The 13,065-nt window shown below is 36.1% G+C and overlaps 2 protein-coding genes across 2 annotated transcripts; both read left to right on the top strand.

Moving 5' to 3' along the window:
* Positions 1 to 286: 286 nt before the first annotated feature.
* On the top strand, positions 287 to 7,688 carry LOC118482999 (PLAT domain-containing protein 3-like). The gene is made up of 2 exons (XM_035978578.1): positions 287 to 584; positions 7,059 to 7,688. The coding sequence occupies exons 1-2, from the start codon at positions 501 to 503 to the stop codon at positions 7,536 to 7,538; spliced, it is 564 nt and encodes a 187-aa protein (XP_035834471.1). The 5' UTR covers positions 287 to 500; the 3' UTR covers positions 7,539 to 7,688.
* A 1,082-nt stretch (positions 7,689 to 8,770) lies between these two features.
* Positions 8,771 to 12,569, top strand: LOC110884630 (pentatricopeptide repeat-containing protein At1g80270, mitochondrial). The gene is made up of 3 exons (XM_022132357.2): positions 8,771 to 8,915; positions 9,701 to 10,166; positions 11,125 to 12,569. The coding sequence occupies exons 1-3, from the start codon at positions 8,881 to 8,883 to the stop codon at positions 12,370 to 12,372; spliced, it is 1,749 nt and encodes a 582-aa protein (XP_021988049.1). The 5' UTR covers positions 8,771 to 8,880; the 3' UTR covers positions 12,373 to 12,569.
* The last annotated feature ends 496 nt before the right edge of the window (positions 12,570 to 13,065 follow it).

Here is a 13,065-nt window from a genome sequence, read left to right on the forward strand (position 1 = left end):
CATATGGTGATGTTGATAGCTGAAAGACACGGGTGTACATGCACCAATCAGTCTCTGTCTCGATTGTTTGAGTGTTATGTGTCTTAGGTTCAAGACTTGATACAAAACTACAATTGAGCCGTGATTCTCACTGGAAGTAGCCTCTCTATTTCTACAGTGTAGAAATAAGACTGTCTACATCTATTCTACTTACTCCCTACCTTAACTTTACTATTGGTAGAATTGAGTATGATGATCACGACGTAGTACGATAGTCATGTTCAAGTCAAACGATAAGTATATATCAACCATATATTTCTGCAACATTTTATTCATATTAAATATTTGGACCACGAGGACCAAACAAAGGCCAACACATGTCCATCTTGAATATGCAAACCAATGTTACCCATCTGCAAATCAATACACACAATCCCCTACCTAACCCCATTAACCAAACCATAGTTTATAAAATATATACTAATACAGACAAACCAAAATAAAACTCATCAAGAGCAAAAATGGGAGGTTCTAGGATCATGATCAATCATCTGTTCCTCACAACCATATTCATCCTCATCTCCATAGCCACCATATGCCGATCGGTAAGTGTAACACACTACTATAACAGTGGTTTTACATATCTAACCAGGGGTGGATCTAGGCCATTTTTGTGAGTTCTGTTAAAAGATACTGGGCTGTTCATTCAATTTGGGTTATACTGTTTTATTTATTGGGCCTAATATGTGGGTTGTGTCTACTGATCGTTATTATTGTTTAAGTTGTTATAACAGATTCATGGGCCAGATATTTTGGAGGTAGTCCGTTGTAACTTGCAGGGGTGTATTTTGGACAATCTGATACTTCATGGTGCTAAGTGAATCTGTTGATCAGCAGGAGTATAAAAGTCACTTTCTCTCTCATTTGATCATTATTCACTCCCAATTATTGTTACGTTTCTCTGTTTAGATCTAGGGTTTGTTATCTCCGGTTGTATCTCCGGTTGTACTTTGTCTTCTCTCATCTGTTGGAGAGATCTGCTGTACTTGTTGGTATAGATGATCATCAGTGGATGATCATCAAGTCTGGTTGTATCGTTCCTCTTTGTATTGATCTTACGATTGTAAGATCTAGGGTTTGGGGGGTACTTTTTTGGTTTGGGTTAAATAAGATTTTGTCACTTTGTTTTGTCGCTATTTTGTGTTGTTCTTGTTGTTTCTGTTATTGAATCATCACAATACCATTGTTTTTAACATGGTATCAGAGCCTTGAGCTCCTGTTGATGATCTGTTTGTATATCCGCTGCATTTGGTCTTGTGTTTTCTGATTAGTTTCTTTATTGTTGTTTAGGGTTTCTGTGCTCGGAAACTTGTGTTGATATCAGATCTGGTTAGATCTGGTTGTTCTTGGTGGTGATTGGACTAAACCCTAGCTAAGGGTTGGCTGGTTGTTAACAGATCTGGTTAGATCTGTTCACTATCTGAAGGATCTTTGTACCCTCTTCTTGTCAAGACTTCTGTGTTGGTCTCTAGATCCTTAGAAGATCTAGGGCAAACTGACCAGAAGGGTTATCTTGTGGTTTCTTGCATCAGATCCAGTAGTTCTTGAAAACTACAGATCTGGTGATCTTTGAAGGTTTTATTGCACCCACTGTAAGCTGGTTCTATCTCTCTTTTTTATTTCTGTTGATTGGAGTAGTTGAAGTCGGGGTAGTGAGGACCGGCACATATATTTGTTATTGGTTGTTATTGATTGTCTAGGGTAGATTGGCTTCTGAGTAAAGGCTTGTCCAGGCACCTATTGAGTGATGAACCTGGAATCTGGTCCCTGACTCAGTTTCGCCATAGTGTTTTTTTTTTTTTTTTGGCTGTTTTGTCTTTTGTTCTGTGTGTTTGCTGTTGTTTACCTGCTGGTGTTTGTTTGTATATTTGGTGTTTACCTGCTGGTGTTTGTTTGTATATCTGGTGTCTTATTATTGTTTGTCATTATGCCTCCTGAACCTGCTCCTAGTACTTCTCAGACTTTGATTGGTAAATTGGATATAGGAGATCCATTGTACTTACACCCTAGTGACTCCAGTAGTTTAACCATTGTTAGTGTTAAACTCAAAGGTACTGAGAATTATGCTGTGTGGTCTAGTGCTATGAAGTTGGCTTTAGAAGCTAAAAACAAGTATGGGTTTATAGATGGTAAGGTGGAAAAGTCTAAGGATGATGAGATATTAGCTGCTCAGTGGGATAGATGCAATTCTGTTGTACTTACTTGGTTATTGAATTCTGTTTCAGAAGAGTTGTTTCTTGGTCAAGTTTTTTCTAAACTAGCTTCTGAAGTTTGGACTGATTTAAAAGAGTCTTTTGATAAGATTGATGGTTCTGTTGTCTATGATCTGTATAAGAAAATAAACTGTATTGCTCAAAATGGTAGTACTGTTGCTGAATACTATAATAAGTTGACAACAATGTGGAAGCAGTTTGATGCAATGCTTCAACTGCCTTCATGTTCTTGTCAAGCTGCTAAGGACTATAATGACTTCTCTGCTCTTATAAAGTTAATGCAGTTTCTCATGGGGCTTGATGATATCTATCAACCTGTGAGAACTAATATTTTAACAAGAGAAACATTTCCATCAGTTAAAGTTGCTTTCTCTATTGTTTCTAGAGAGGAGTCACATAGACTCTCAAGTAGTGGTTCTAAGAGTCAAAGTGTCTCTTATGTGGCTAGGTCTAATCAATCTAATCAAAACACATCAAAAAGAAATTTTAGAGGACCTAATTCAAATCTAAAGTGTACTCATTGTAATATGATAGGTCATACTGTTGATAGGTGTTTTGAAATAATTGGTTATCCACCTGGTATGAAAAAAAGGGGTAATATGTCTTTTGGTAAAAATAATGGTAATAATACTAGTAGGTCTGGTATGTCTTCTGGTCCTTCTAGTTCTGCTGTGTCTGCTTTGCCTTTTACTCCAGAACAGATTGCAAAGCTAATGAGTTTAGTTGGTGAAAAACCTGATGGGGATCAGGAGAAGTCCAATATGGGAGGTATGTCTGCTTGTATGTCTGGTTTTTTGAGTTGTTCTAGCAGTGTGTGTTTTAGTCATGAATATAATTGGGTTGTTGATTCAGGTGCTAATCAGCACATGATTAAAAGTGATAAGGACATGTTTAATTGCATAGATGTGTCTGAGTGTGGGTTAAAAGTTGGTCACCCAAATGGAACAAGTGTTAGTGTGTTAAAAATTGGTGATCTTAAATTGATTAACAATGTTATTATAAAAGATGTTTTTTATGTTCCTGGGTATAGTGTCAATTTATTGTCTGTTCACAAGTTAGCAAAAGACAATAAAATAGCTGTCTTGTTTAATGAGAACAACTGTATGTTACAGGATTTGAGGTCAAAGAAAATTCTGGTGATTGGTAGGCAAGAGAATGGGTTGTATTTTGTTGGTAGAAATGGTAATTTTGCTAATTTGTGCTTTAATAGTTCTGTTAAATCTGATCTTTGGCATAGTAGGTTAGGTCATCCGTCTGATCAAGTTTTGGCTGTGTTAAAAGATAGTTTGGATGTTAAAATTGTTGAACATAATCCTTGTGAGGTTTGTCACAGGTCCAAACAGGTTAGGGTTCCTTTTCCTTTGAGTGATCATAAGTCAAAGGAATTAGGGGATCTAATACATTTGGATTTGTGGGGACCTTACAAGGTGTCTAGCTATGAAGGTTATAAATATTTTCTAACTGTTGTTGATGACTTTACTAGAACTGTTTGGTGTTATATGCTTAAAAGTAAAGTTGAAGTGTTTGAAAATTTGAAATACTTTTATGAACTTGTATTAACACAGTTTAAAAAGAAGGTAAAGATGTTTAGAAGTGATAATGGTACAGAATTTATAAATAATCAAATGAGTACATTTTGTAAACAGAAAGGTATTGTGCATCAGACTTCATGTTCATATACCCCACAACAGAATGGGGTAGTTGAACGTAAGCACAGACATCTTTTAAATACAGCCAGAACTTTAATGTTTCAGAGTGGCCTTCCTTTAAGATTTTGGAGTGACTGTGTGCTAACTGCTGTGTATATCATTAACAGGCTGCCGTCTTCTGTGTTAAGTGGAAAGAGTCCATATGAGCTAATGTTTGGTTTTAGACCCTCTCTGTCTTATTTTAGAAATTTTGGGTGTCTTTGTTTCAGTACTAATTTGAATGAACCTGACAAATTTGCTTATCATGCTGATAAGTGTGTTTTGATAGGGTACTCTAATGTAAAAAAGGGTTATAAACTTTGGAGTATAGATGAGAAAAAGGTTTTTTTCTCTAGAGATGTCAAGTTTTATGAACATGTGTATCCTTTTAAGTCTAAACAAATTAATGGTGAAGTTAATATTGATAACAGTTTAAACTTGATAAATTTTTTTGATAAAAATGAAACAAATTCACCTGAGTTTTCTTTAACTCCCAATGATGAAGAGGGTACTACTGATTCTCACGACACAGTCAGTGATGATCAGCAGCCAGGTCCCTCTACGTCTGCCGCTCCTGGTCTAAGTAGTTCAGGTCATAACTTAGGTTCTAGTGTAGAAGGTAGTAGTAGTAGGGAGTCTGGCAGGGCAGAGGACACTGTTGTGTCGACTGATGAGATCAGCCCAGCTGAGGGAAATTTAGAAGGTCTTAGACGGTCTTCTAGAAATGTATCTTTTCCTAAAAAATTCCAGGATTTTGTGTTAAGTGGTAATGTGAAATATGATATTAATAAAGTTGTGAATTATGCATGTTTATCTGCTGAAAATGTGAGCTTTATTAGTAAACTAAGTAAGTCAACTGAACCCAGTTGTTATAATGAGGCTTCAAAGGATTCTAAGTGGGTCGAAGCAATGAACCTTGAAATGGAAGCCTTAATGCGGAATAACACTTGGGAACTTGTTGACTTACCTAGTGGTAGGAAACCCATTGGATGTAAATGGGTCTACAAGATTAAGTATCGGTCTAATGGTGAGATTGAGCGCTATAAAGCGAGGTTAGTTGCTAAAGGGTATAACCAACGGGAAGGGATTGACTTTGGTGAAACCTTTTCACCGGTAGTCAAAATGGTTACTATAAGATGTGTCTTGAGCTTGGCTGTTCAGTATAATTGGTCATTGTACCAATTAGATGTAAATAATGCGTTTTTATATGGCTCAATATCGGAAGATGTTTATATGACTCTTCCTGAAGGTTATTATAGCAAAAATGAGTCTAAGGTTTGTAAATTAGTTAAGTCTTTGTATGGGCTGAAACAGGCCCCTAGAAAGTGGAATGAAAAGCTAACTGATGTTTTGCTTGGTATAGGGTTTGTTCAAAGTTCTTGTGATCATTCGTTGTATGTTTTATCCAAGCCCTCTGTATTTGTTGTGTTACTTGTGTATGTTGATGACATAATTGTAACTGGTAATAATGATTTGGAAATCAATAAAGTGAAAACTTTGCTTAGTAATAATTTCCAAATTAAAGACCTGGGAATACTAAAGTATTTTCTTGGTTTGGAAGTTGTATATGATAAAAGTGGGCTGTGTTTGAATCAGCGTAAATATTGTTTGGAGTTGTTAGCTGAATTTGGGTATCTTGGGTGTAAACCTGTAAATACTCCAATAGAGTTGAGTCATGTTGTGAATAAGAGGGCTGAAAGTGATAGGACTGAGTTGATTGATATTACCAATTATCAAAAATTGATTGGTAAGTTAATCTATTTGTCTATAACTCGTCCTGATATTAGTTATTCTGTTCAGTACTTAAGCCAATTTATGCATAAGCCATTGACTGTTCATTTGAAAATTGCCTTAAGGTTGTTACGGTATCTAAAACTTAGTCCAGGTAAAGGTTTAATGTTCAAAAAGAGTGGTAGTTTTGATCTGTCCTGTTATGCAGATTCTGATTGGGCTAAATGTTTGGATACTCGTAAGTCTGTCACTGGTTTCTGTATATTTTTGGGTCAAAATCTTGTTTCGTGGAAAAGTAAAAAGCAATCCACGGTTTCAAGATCGACTGGTGAAGCTGAGTACCGTGCCATGTGCTCAGCTACTTGTGAACTTGTGTGGATTGTGAATGTTTTAAATGAGTTGAATGTCAAATGTAGTCTTCCAATACAAGTATTTTGTGATAGTAGTGCAGCTATGTCAATAGCTGCAAATCCTGTGTTTCATGAGCGTACGAAACATTTTGAGATTGATTTGTATTTTTTAAGAGAGAAGGTGTCGAATGGTTTCATTGTTACAACAAAGGTTGAATCCGAGGATCAACTGGCAGACATCTTTACAAAAGGGTTGAGTATTACTCAACATAATGGTTTTTGTGATCGTTTGGGATTATTGGATTTGTTTAAACCCAATTGAATGAAGGGGGAGTGTTAAAAGATACTGGGCTGTTCATTCAATTTGGGTTATACTGTTTTATTTATTGGGCCTAATATGTGGGTTGTGTCTACTGATCGTTATTATTGTTTAAGTTGTTATAACAGATTCATGGGCCAGATATTTTGGAGGTAGTCCGTTGTAACTTGCAGGGGTGTATTTTGGACAATCTGATACTTCATGGTGCTAAGTGAATCTGTTGATCAGCAGGAGTATAAAAGTCACTTTCTCTCTCATTTGATCATTATTCACTCCCAATTATTGTTACGTTTCTCTGTTTAGATCTAGGGTTTGTTATCTCCGGTTGTATCTCCGGTTGTACTTTGTCTTCTCTCATCTGTTGGAGAGATCTGCTGTACTTGTTGGTATAGATGATCATCAGTGGATGATCATCAAGTCTGGTTGTATCGTTCCTCTTTGTATTGATCTTACGATTGTAAGATCTAGGGTTTGGGGGGTACTTTTTTGGTTTGGGTTAAATAAGATTTTGTCACTTTGTTTTGTCGCTATTTTGTGTTGTTCTTGTTGTTTCTGTTATTGAATCATCACAATACCATTGTTTTTAACAAGTTCCCAGGAACCCATTCATTCGGTTTAGAAAAATGAGAAAAATTAGTGAGAATCTATGAAAAGGAACCGAGCAAAAAAAGTTCTTAGATCCGCCACTGTATCTAACTAGTTGACTTGATCATTGCAGGATGATGCTGATTGCGTGTACACCGCTTACATACGAACCGGTTCAATCTGGAAAGGCGGGACGGACTCCAAAATAACGCTCACGTTGTACGATGCAGACGGCTATGGCATACGGATCAACGACATCGAGGCATGGGGTGGCTTGATGGGTCCGGACTACGACTACTTCGAGAGAAAGAATTTGGATATATTTAGTGGCCGAGGACCGTGTTTGACCGGCCCACCGTGCGAGATGAACTTGACCTCGGATGGAACTGGGTCGGGCCACGGGTGGTATTGTAACTATGTGGAGGTGACCACTACTGGAGTTCATATGCCATGTGCACAACAGGAGTTTGAGGTGGAGCAGTGGTTGGCCACCGATACGTCACCGTATGAACTCACGGCTATTAGAAACTATTGTGATGAGTATTCTTCAACCCGTCGGCATGTGATTCTTGAGTCCAATACTTCTTCAACTTCAGTTCGTGTGGCAAAATGATTGGGCTTGCTTGGTACATGATCACAATTATTATGTGTGGAAATGTGTTGAGTTGTAATGTTGTATACCACTAGTTTATTTATTAGCAATAAATAAAAATAAGAGAAATATTAAATAAAAGATATTTTTATTTAATCTTCATTGAGAGGAGGATTTCGTGTACCTTTTCTTAAATATATAAATCTAGTTGCGTTTGTGTTACAAGACATACTAAAAAATATTAACTAATGATGAAGTAATACTGGGATAGTATTTAGGTATAAAATTAAAAATACATTTTTACACTAACTCTACTAGAGTAAATTCATGATTTTTTATTTATATTTTGTAATTAAACATCATACTTAAGTAGATGAAAAAAAATTAAAAAATAAGATCATTTTATATGTCAAGACACATTTGTATTTGATCCTTACACTAACATATATATGTAGGGTTGTTCACGAGCTGAACCAAGCCGAGTTAGGGCAAAACTCGGGCTCGGCTTGATTATAAACCGAACTGGCTCGGCTCGGATTTGAAACCGAGTTAGAAATCTAAGCTCGGGGTCGGCTTGGTTTTAAATCGAGCTGGCTCGGTTCGGCTTGATTTGGCTCGATTTTGAAAAGAAAAACTAATACATGGCTATCAAAATTCAGTAATCTAAAATATTATTCAATTATTTAAACGAACGTATCCAAAATAAGCTCAACCTAATACATTACAAGCCAAAATCAAGTTTAACAACACAAAATACGTTCTTTATTTCAACCAAATACAATATAAGTTCATTAGCAAGATAATAATCAATTTTGTGATATAGTATATAAAAACAAAATATATTAAAAAGTAAAATAATCCGAGCTAAGCTGAGTCGAGCTAGTATGCGAGCCAAACCGAGCCAATCTGGCTCGTTACGAGCCGAGCCGAGCTAGACTCACTTTCTAACCGAGCCGAGCCGGCTCGGCTCACTTTCAAACCGAGCCACATCGAGCGAGCTTTTTCCAAGCTAAATCCGAGCGAGCTCCAAGCCGCGAGCTTCAAAGTTGTTATTTAACTAGAAAGTATTATTAGTATTATTGTGTGTTTTTTGCTTTTTTATCATATAAAAACAGTCTGCAAAGGTTATGAGCATGGTGTGTATAATAATTTGAGAAAGTAGCCCAACAACAATTTTTGCAAGGCCTCCCGTGGCCCACTTAATTTAGTGATCTACCAAAGCCCAGTTTCGTGAAATTTGGGCTTAATAGAAATAGAAATGTGATACCATTTACTGATAGGGACGAACCTGTAAACAATGGAGCCCCATCTGGTCTAGGGTTTAAGATCATCAAGGAAGGGTTTTTATTTCTCATTCATCATCATGTTGGCGATTCGAAGAGCCTCTGTTCGTATCAGGTAAAGTCCCTCTCTCTCGCTGTTGTTTTTGTTATTTGTTACGGCTGTCTCTAGAAAATTAGACGTTAGGACTTGTTGTTAGTTAGCATTTGTTATTTATTGAAATGAAATTGAAATGATTATTATAGTAGTTTTAAGTTCCGTGACATTCAGATTTTTGGTGAACATATGTTGTATATGTCAGGGATGCCTGCATCTGCGAGTTGTTACTATTACCCACAGACTTAAAAATGATGCACATTCAAACACTCATTTGACTTTGATGAGTTAACCTGTTTGGTTCTGTATTATATGTATGGATTTCGTTTGTAATTCTTTCTAGAAGAAAAATAATCCATCTAAAGTGGGGCTTAAGATTTCATTCTTTTGCTTTGTCAAATTCTGGTTTTTGAGGTTGAAAGTAGCTAGCTGTTCATATGATTAATCATGCATCATCTGGTCTGGTGGATAAATTATTTACTCGTAATGAAAGTTTTAATGTATATATTCTACTTGGTGAAATGTTGATGATAAAAAGGCAATGACAGTTAAATCCACTTTTCATGGGTCAAATCATATAAACAATTTGGGCTTATCATTAATTTTAAGGGGGATTGAGAGGCCATCATCAGAACTACAAGTACCATTAACTTATGAATGCCCTGATTCAGATTATGTTTTATCTCTTGATGGTTAAATTAATAATAATAAAACAGCTTAAAAAGAAACGACATGTTAAAACTTAAAAGCCATACAAAGTGTATTCTTAATGCATTATTAACTTCCTTTTCCGTCGTCTTATTCAGGTTCCAGCCTTTACCATCAGTAACTGTTCGTGCTTGCGATGCTAGATTCGACACAACAACTTCCAGTTACATGGGCGACATTGGCTTTGGTGGGCCCCCACCACCTACCCTACTCGTAAGGAGTTTTTCCTTCGGCTCTCAGAGCTTTTTAATAGGAGGGATTCATAGCTTTTCCTCACTGGCTGGATCTGAATCCGACAAAGAACCGATTAAGGAAGCCGATATGTCTGAATCTGAAAATGAGCTGGGTTTATTAGATACCGAGGAAGAGATAGTGGAGAATAAAGGTGGACAAAGAAAAGGTTTATCGGGATTGTTTAAGGTGGTTGTTGATTCTTCATCGGCGCCGCCTAACATTAAGAATGCTCTAGATAAGTGGGTTGAAGGACATGATTTGTCTAGGTCTGAGATATCACATACGATGTTTGAACTACGAAGGCGAAAGATGTACGGGAAAGCTTTGCAGGTATCTTAACATAATCATACTATGTTCTGATGTGTGTTATAAATTTGACTTATGATTATTTCTATTTGAAGTCGTAAATAATCAGTTTCTCGCGTTTGGATAAAATGCTTCTGGTTCTGATTATTTTTATTTTAGGGGTGAAGTCATCAGTTACATACCACCTGCAACAAAACTGATCGTCTAAGGAACAACTAATGCTACTTATTTTTAAACTTCACCTACATTTCCATTGTTATTACTTATTAATACTAGTAAGAAGAAAATAATTGTGTGTATACGTATATATATTATAATTAAATTCTATTATTATTTTTATTTAAAGGTATAAATGAAAATTAAAAATAATAAAAGTGTGTATATATATAAATGTGTGTGTATTATAATTATAATCATTTTTATTGTTTTATATTTAAAGGTAAAAAATAAAGTTAAAAAATTTAAATAAAAAATAAATGGGTAAATTTCAAAATCGTCCCTGAGTTAATGATACATTTTAACCGTGTTTGTGATTTGGATGGAAATGGCAACAAAATCAAAACGTCAGGTGTTCCAGAATCCAGATACAAAAAAAAAAAAAACAGTTATTTTGGATGTAATGGGCAAATCAGCCCAAACTTCAGGGACGATTTTGGCATTTTACTTTTGTTAAAATTCTATATGCTGATACAAAATAAATTGTCATATTTTAGACATTTATACTTAAACAAGACAACAATATAAATAAATAACGTTTTTGGTCATTTAATCTACTAGCTTAAATAATAATTATTATCATTTTGGTCATAACATGTCTTATTGTGAGTTTGACCTGTTACCTCTTTAGTGACTTATTTTTAATTGCTCAACTCATTTGACCCGTTAGAGATGTCCTGCTGATCTCAAAGAACTGATTTGCTAATTGTGTTTTTATAAGAATATCTTCCTTTCGTTTATTAAATCGTTTACGTTGGTTTTGCAGCTGTCGGAGTGGCTAGAGTCACAAGAGAGTATAGAAATCTCCGAGAGAGATTACGCGTCTCGTGTTGATTTAATCGCCAAAGTACGTGGCACACAGAAGGCAGAAGCCTACATCGAGAAAATCCCGGAGTCATTTAAAGGTGAAATAGTATACCGAACACTTTTAGCTAATTGTGTTCTCAACAACGACGTAAAGAAATCCGAAAAAGTATTTAACAAAATGAAAGACCTAAACTTACCCGTCACCGCCTTCGCTTGTAATCAACTGCTCCTTTTGTACAAAAGAACTGACAAGAAAAAAATAGCCGACGTATTATTATTAATGGAAAAAGAAGACGTGAAACCGTCACTCTTCACGTATAGATTACTGATCGAAACTAAAGGCATGTCCCATGATATTATCGGGATGGAGCAAGTTCTCGAAACTATGAAAGCCGAAGGGTTGGAACCGGATTCGAGATTGCAGTCGGTATTAGCTCGACAATATGTTTACGCGGGTATGAATGAAAAAGCGAGAGCGGTTTTAAACGAAATGGAAGGAAGTAATTTGAGTGAGAACCGAGGGGTGTATTCGTCTTTACTTCAAATTTACGCATTACTCGGAAGTGTAGATGACGTTAAACGGGTCTGGGAGGCGTGCGAAACGAACCCGCGATTAGAAGAATGCATGAACGCGATCGAGGCGTTCGGAAAACTGAAGAACGTTGCTGAAGCCGAGGCGGTTTTTGACCTGATGTCAAAAAAATGGAACCGACTCTCGGCTAAGTATTACACTTCTATGTTGAAAGTGTATGCAAACAATAAGATGTTACTCAAGGGAAAAGAAATCGTGAAACAAATGAGTGATAGCGGGTGCAGACTCGGGCCATTGACTTGGGATGCGTTGGTCAAACTTTACATAGAATCAGGGGAGATTGAAAAGGCGGATTCGATTCTAAACAAGGCTTCGCAACAGCTTAGTATGAAACCGTTGTTTTCTACGTATATGCTGATTTTAGATGAATATGCTAAGAAGGGAGATGTACATAATGCGGAGAAAATATTTTATAAAATGAGGCAAGTTGGGTATGTTTCGAGATACAGGCAGTATGATTCTCTTCTGCAGGCGTATATAAATGCAAAAGCTCCGCTTTACGGGTTTAGAGAAAGGTTGAAGGCTGATAATGTGTTCCCGAGTAAAACACTGGCGGAACGGTTGGCTCAGGTGGATGCGTTTAAGAAGACCGCGGTGTCTGATCTGCTTGATTAATAAGGTTTAAGGGGGCGATAGTTTTTTTTTATGTTCTGATAAATGAAAACCGGGTCTGATTATTAGGAGTTGGAAATCTGAAAACCGGGTTTGAGTATATGTATGTGACCATTTAGGCTACGTATTTTTTTGTTTTAAAGTTCAGGAACTTTAGAATTCTCTAATTTAAAGCAGTTATTGCATGTTTGATGCTCTTACGAACTGGTATGGTGATTACAAATGAGTTTGCAGTTTTTATAGGAATTTGGTTAAACTGGTATAAAAGAAATTTACGGGGAGAGGGTACAGGGCTAAAATTATGTTTATTTCACTTATCAAAAAATCAATTGTGATGTATATCTATATCTATCTATTTTAATACTATATAATAAAATAAATCAATATGTAACACGTGTCATTTATTGAAAGCATATTTTTCCCGCATTCTCTTTCTTACTTATTTTATATTAATCTATCTATCTATACTTTCTATAAAAGGAGAAATCCAAGTGACATAAGAAAAGCTGATGTGTCAGCAGGAGAGGATGTCGAACAAGGCTTTTCTTATCTCATTATTACATCATAAAGCCTAATATATAAAGACTTTAAGATTCAAAGTTGGCCCACATTTAGATTCCAAAGGTCTGTCCATTCAAAATCTCTGTTATAATACGAACCACTGTCCATTCAAGCCACTGTAATCAAAACCATTGT

Source organism: Helianthus annuus, chromosome 10, assembly GCF_002127325.2.
Source record: "Helianthus annuus cultivar XRQ/B chromosome 10, HanXRQr2.0-SUNRISE, whole genome shotgun sequence".
Lineage (NCBI taxonomy): Eukaryota > Viridiplantae > Streptophyta > Magnoliopsida > Asterales > Asteraceae > Helianthus > Helianthus annuus.

Excerpts from the sequence above, each read along its gene's own strand:
- LOC110884630 (XM_022132357.2), top strand. The coding sequence starts at position 8,881 with ATGTTGGCGATTCGAAGAGCCTCTGTTCGTATCAG. Across the intron at positions 8,916-9,700 it reads AGAGCCTCTGTTCGTATCAG|GTTCCAGCCTTTACCATCAG; the intron begins GTAAAGTCCCTC and ends CGTCTTATTCAG. Across the intron at positions 10,167-11,124 it reads TGTACGGGAAAGCTTTGCAG|CTGTCGGAGTGGCTAGAGTC; the intron begins GTATCTTAACAT and ends TTGGTTTTGCAG.
- LOC118482999 (XM_035978578.1), top strand. The coding sequence starts at position 501 with ATGGGAGGTTCTAGGATCATGATCAATCATCTGTTCCTCACAACCATA. Across the intron at positions 585-7,058 it reads TAGCCACCATATGCCGATCG|GATGATGCTGATTGCGTGTA; the intron begins GTAAGTGTAACA and ends TGATCATTGCAG.